This window comes from Protopterus annectens, chromosome 10.part0 (assembly GCF_019279795.1).
Source record: "Protopterus annectens isolate FY-2018-M chromosome 10.part0, PAN1.0, whole genome shotgun sequence".
Taxonomy (NCBI): Eukaryota; Metazoa; Chordata; order Ceratodontiformes; family Protopteridae; genus Protopterus; species Protopterus annectens.
In genome coordinates, this window is record NC_056744.1 from 64,605,617 (window position 1) to 64,610,301 (window position 4,685).

General features: G+C 39.7%; 1 protein-coding gene across 1 annotated transcript; it reads right to left on the minus strand.

Moving 5' to 3' along the window:
- Positions 1–1,492: 1,492 nt before the first annotated feature.
- Positions 1,493–4,333, minus strand: MFSD6L (major facilitator superfamily domain containing 6 like). Its single transcript, XM_044085022.1, has one exon. It carries the CDS (start codon positions 4,278–4,280, stop codon positions 2,325–2,327), a length of 1,956 nt encoding a protein of 651 aa, XP_043940957.1. The 5' UTR covers positions 4,281–4,333; the 3' UTR covers positions 1,493–2,324.
- Between the last annotated feature and the right edge of the window lie 352 nt (positions 4,334–4,685).

The window sequence follows — 4,685 nt, forward strand, 5'->3', positions numbered from 1 at the left end:
ATCAAAGGCAAAAGAGAGCGAAACTAGGAGCAGTGTAAATGAAGGTGGCATTTCAGTCTTAAGCCAGTATAGAATGAGCCTGAACACCTATAATAGGAAATGAAATAGACTAAAGAATGGTAATAAAAACAATGTCCCCTTTAGAAAAGGTTAATTAATGTCCCCTGCAGAAAGAGGTGATTAATTAGCCACTAATTTAAGACACAACTGTTTTTGACCAGCAGAGTCTGATGGAGCTACCACTATAAGGGAAGGTGGTGCCTGTGCAAAAACTCCTAGTTTACTAAAGTTTTTTTGGCTTTTCTGTATAAAGAGCAGAAAATTAGAAATGCCAAAAGAAACCTGAAGGCTGACTACGGCCTGAAGTACTTTTCTTTGCCTGTAGTTGGTAGCTTCGCTGAAGCATAAACAAAATGACTCACTGTGGAATTTGCTGAGTCAGTAAAGGTAAAGAGTGTACCCACTGACAGCTGTAATCCTCACCATATGTACACTTATGGAATAATGCAGAGAACATTGCAAAGAAAGAGAAAGGGGCTAGGCACAGGAAGACTGAAGTGTCACTTCTGACTGAAAAATATGCTGAAAAAAAATCTTGCAATGAGAAAGACCTAAGAGAAGAAGAGCAAAACAAAAATCTCGCTCATATGCAGTTTTTGATACAAGCAGGTGACTTTTATTTTCATAAGAGGAGGGGCCATTTTCCTCACACCAAAGTAAGTGCAAAGCAAGAACTGGAAAGTAGATGTGTGTGATTCTTGATGGGAGTGGTGGGGGTGACAAGGAACCTAGGAAAGTTTTATCTGCTGGGTGATTCTAATGTCTGTGGTATCAATACTAAAGTTCCTGAAGGCAGACCTTTTCATATAAAATCCTATGTTTTGACTGCTACTGAGCAATGGCTGGTTAAATAACTTGCTCAAGGTCGCACAGTGGGCAAATGAGAACTCAAGGAATCAAACCCTATACCATGTGAACATTAACTCATAGCCTTAACACTCTGAGGCAGCTGCTTTTTACAACTAATATGACTTGCAAAGCTGAACTAAATGAAAAAAATGTAATACTTATTCTATAAATGTACAAGATTGTCTCAGTGTGCATTATAAGCTGATTACAGTGTTTTCCAGGTGTGAAACACACTTGTTCTACCTACATACCTGAAGCATTTTATCATGACACAGACTGTAACACCTAAGTGATCCACTGCTGTTGACAGCGAAACAAGGAAGTCATCAGATAAGGGTTCAGCTATCAGTGACTGCAAATCTTCCATAAAGTAAACATCTTAAAACATTTTATTGTTAAAAAATTCACTCATTCTCTAGTTTTCTTTCATTTCCTTACATGAGCGCGCACACACACACACACACACACACACACACACACACACACACACACACACACAAAATAAATAATACAGATTTTCCTGTTTCATATACCAGCTCCTTATTTACTGCTGTGTTCCATCTTATCAAATAAGAATCACATATTATTTTAGAAATGGACCTTTTTATGAAATATGCACATACATGTAATCCAGTTTTCAGAAATACACACATTAGTTCAATTATTTTCTTTGAGCTGTTACAAAATCTTATTTAATTCTCTGCATTTACTCTTTGACAATCAAACTCTAGGCAATGAGGCCAGCTTAGAGGTAAGAATAAGAAGCTGCTAATCTGACTAGCATTTGAAGAACAGCAGGCGATAAACTCAACTTCCACCTGTGTGCTGTTGACTAGCAGGACCTTTGTCAATGACCCCATGTCATACCAAAAGCAAGGCACACTTGTTTAGTAGATCTACCTGCTTACTAAAGAAAAGTCTAAATGTGCATAGTTCCAGGTATAAATTAGTCAAATGTAAACATAGAATTCCCAGCATCAAAGATGAAAACAGCCTATAACAGAAGTATTTCTCCTTCAGTGCATTAGCAAACTTCATTTCTGTCTTAAAGGCGGAGATGCTTTCCCCTAGCTACTAAGAAGGACCTCACAATGGAGACTCCTAAATGACCAAAATGAGAAAAATGGCAAGATGAATTAAGGACTTGTCCAGGAACTTTAAGTGTTTCCTACCCCAGCTTGATGAGGCATTCCTCAAAAACCACAAAACCTCTCCTCAGTATTAGAAGGATAAGTGCAGTCATTTTCTGATTTATGCACTGCTTTACTAGGATGTGCATACACTAATGGTAGTTCAGTAAAGTTAGCGTTGTGTAGTGCAGATGTTCCCAGAATTAGGAAATTAAGAGGTAAACAATTAGTTCCTGAGTAGCAGTAGAAAAGGTGAAGGTCAGGACAGCAGCTTACCAGTTCAAATTACCATTTGCTTTTAATCTTTTCATCTTTCATAGCTTTAACAAGCCAGTCTCTTTCCTGCTCTTCATCAGAGTTAGTAACTTCACTGTCATCAGCAGCTAGCAGACGGGAGTAGTTCAGTCTCTTCTGTCGAGGCATTTTAGACTGCAAAATCATGAGTACAACTGCCCAAAGAGACATCGTTATACAACATGCTCTATAAAGCACTGTAAGACCAAATCTGTCAATCAAGAACCCACCTGCAAAACTGCCAATGCTTGCACCCACACCATACAGCAATTCATGTAGTGCCCTGTGTATGGGCCTTTCCATTCCAGGACTGGCAACATCATTCGACTGGGCATAGACTGCCCACCAAAAGGCACCATTACTGAAGGCACTGAACACCTGAATTGGTAATACAGACCAGGGGGCCCAAAGAAATGAATAATACAAAAGTTGTGCTGCAGAGCAAAGCAAGCTCACACCAATGATACCAGTGTAAGAAACAGATTTTAGCACTTTGTTCTTGCAGAAATATAGAAGAACCTCAGCAAGCAGAGCAATGGATATGGAAGCGCCCATATAGATTTCACTGCTTCCTGTGTTTTGCATTTGCCAGAAGAGAAAATTGTGAACTGTAGATCCTGTGGCCCCAATCAAGACAGCTGTTACTGCAGTTGTAACTGTCCTTCCATTTCCAATAATCAGACTGAATGCTTTAAAAGTTTTGCTGAATGCTTCTGTTTTTTTAGCTACATGCATTGGAATAAAGACACTTACTAAAAGTGACATTGTCAGCAGAACAGCATAGCCATAGAAATGTGTTGCAACCCGGGAGACATCAGTCTTCAGAAAGCAGTTTAGGTTGTCAACCAGTACAGTAATACCACATGCAGCTCCTGCAGCTCCCAGATGGCCCCATATCCACTGGCGTCCATACCGATCAGCTGCGTCAATAAAATCCAGGTAGTCATAAACTCCGTCATCTGCAATCCAGTCAGGAGGTACTGATAGAAATTCCCAGAAGGCAACAATCATCAAAAGCATCAAAAACAACTGGTGTTCTTGATCCAGGAAACCAAGAGTTTCAGTTATTTTATTATCAGTAATACTGGCTTTCTTTTTCAGCTTAGATGGGTTTTCAACAGAACTGAATATTTCTACAAATGATACATCTCTTTCTGAAAAATGGCTGGTTTTACTTTTGCTTTTAGAATGGTTCTGGTCAGCAGATTCATTTTCAGAACTGTTACGTGGAAACGTATCTGTTGGCTGTTGATCTGTTTGGCTGGCATTAGTCATCTGTCCAAAAGTGTGCTTCTGGCCTGTTCCTAATTTTACTTTAACGGAAGGACTAACTGTCCTGCTGTGTATTACACTCTCATGTGTTTTGTTAATAGATGTTTTGGCACCTGGTTTGGATGACTCTTCACCAACAGGCTGCATGATGGGAGGCAAAATGATTTTTTCAGATATACGGGTAGAAGTTAAATATATTTTGGGTGCAGCTGTTATGACAGCATCACTATACACCACTTCAGAATGTAGGTGAATATACAGTTCATTTGTGCTGATATTTACTTGGCTCATATTTATATCAGGTTTCTTCATTTTGTTTAGCTCACTGTCTGCACGTGTGCTGATGTCACAGTATTTCTGCACAGTATCTCTGTTTAGAGGCTGAATAACTGTCAGTAGGAGGCCTGCACCCATGGATGAAAACAGTGAAATTATTATAATAAGCCTTCTCTTGTTGTAGCGTCTTCCTATATAGGAACACAATGGGACCCACATGATGCGGATTATATGCTTTGTTCCAATGATGATGCCAACAAATGATGCAGTCAGTCCCAGTTGTCTGAAGTAAATGGTTATAAATGGAATCACACATGCTTTTCCAGCACTAAAAAGGAATTGGAAAAGGGCAGCCAGACTCAGGGCCTTGCTGATATCTAGTGGTTTTGTTTTTCTCATTGTTCAAGTGTTTTTTTTTCCTTTCTTTTTGGCTGTCAGGATTGGGTTATCTGAAAAAAATAGAAAAGAAAATAATATAAGAGAAAGTAAACACAATAATTCCGTACACTTTTAACTTTAATTTACCAGATTAGGAAAATCAAATATTCCTCCCTTTTGCTTTGTACTTTCAGCCATTCCAATGCTCCCATCCATCTCTGGGCCTACTAGTGGCTCCTTTTACTCCCAGACTTTCTGCTGTTCAGAACTAGGTCCAGCAGGGATCTTAAGGACATCCTGGAGAGTCATACCAGTGACTGCTTCTGCGGGGGGGGGGGGGGGGGGGGTTCATTTAATGACCTACTTCTGCTCCCCCTTCTCTGGTGTTTGTCTATTCCATCTGAGGGCTACTCCCCTATATGGGCC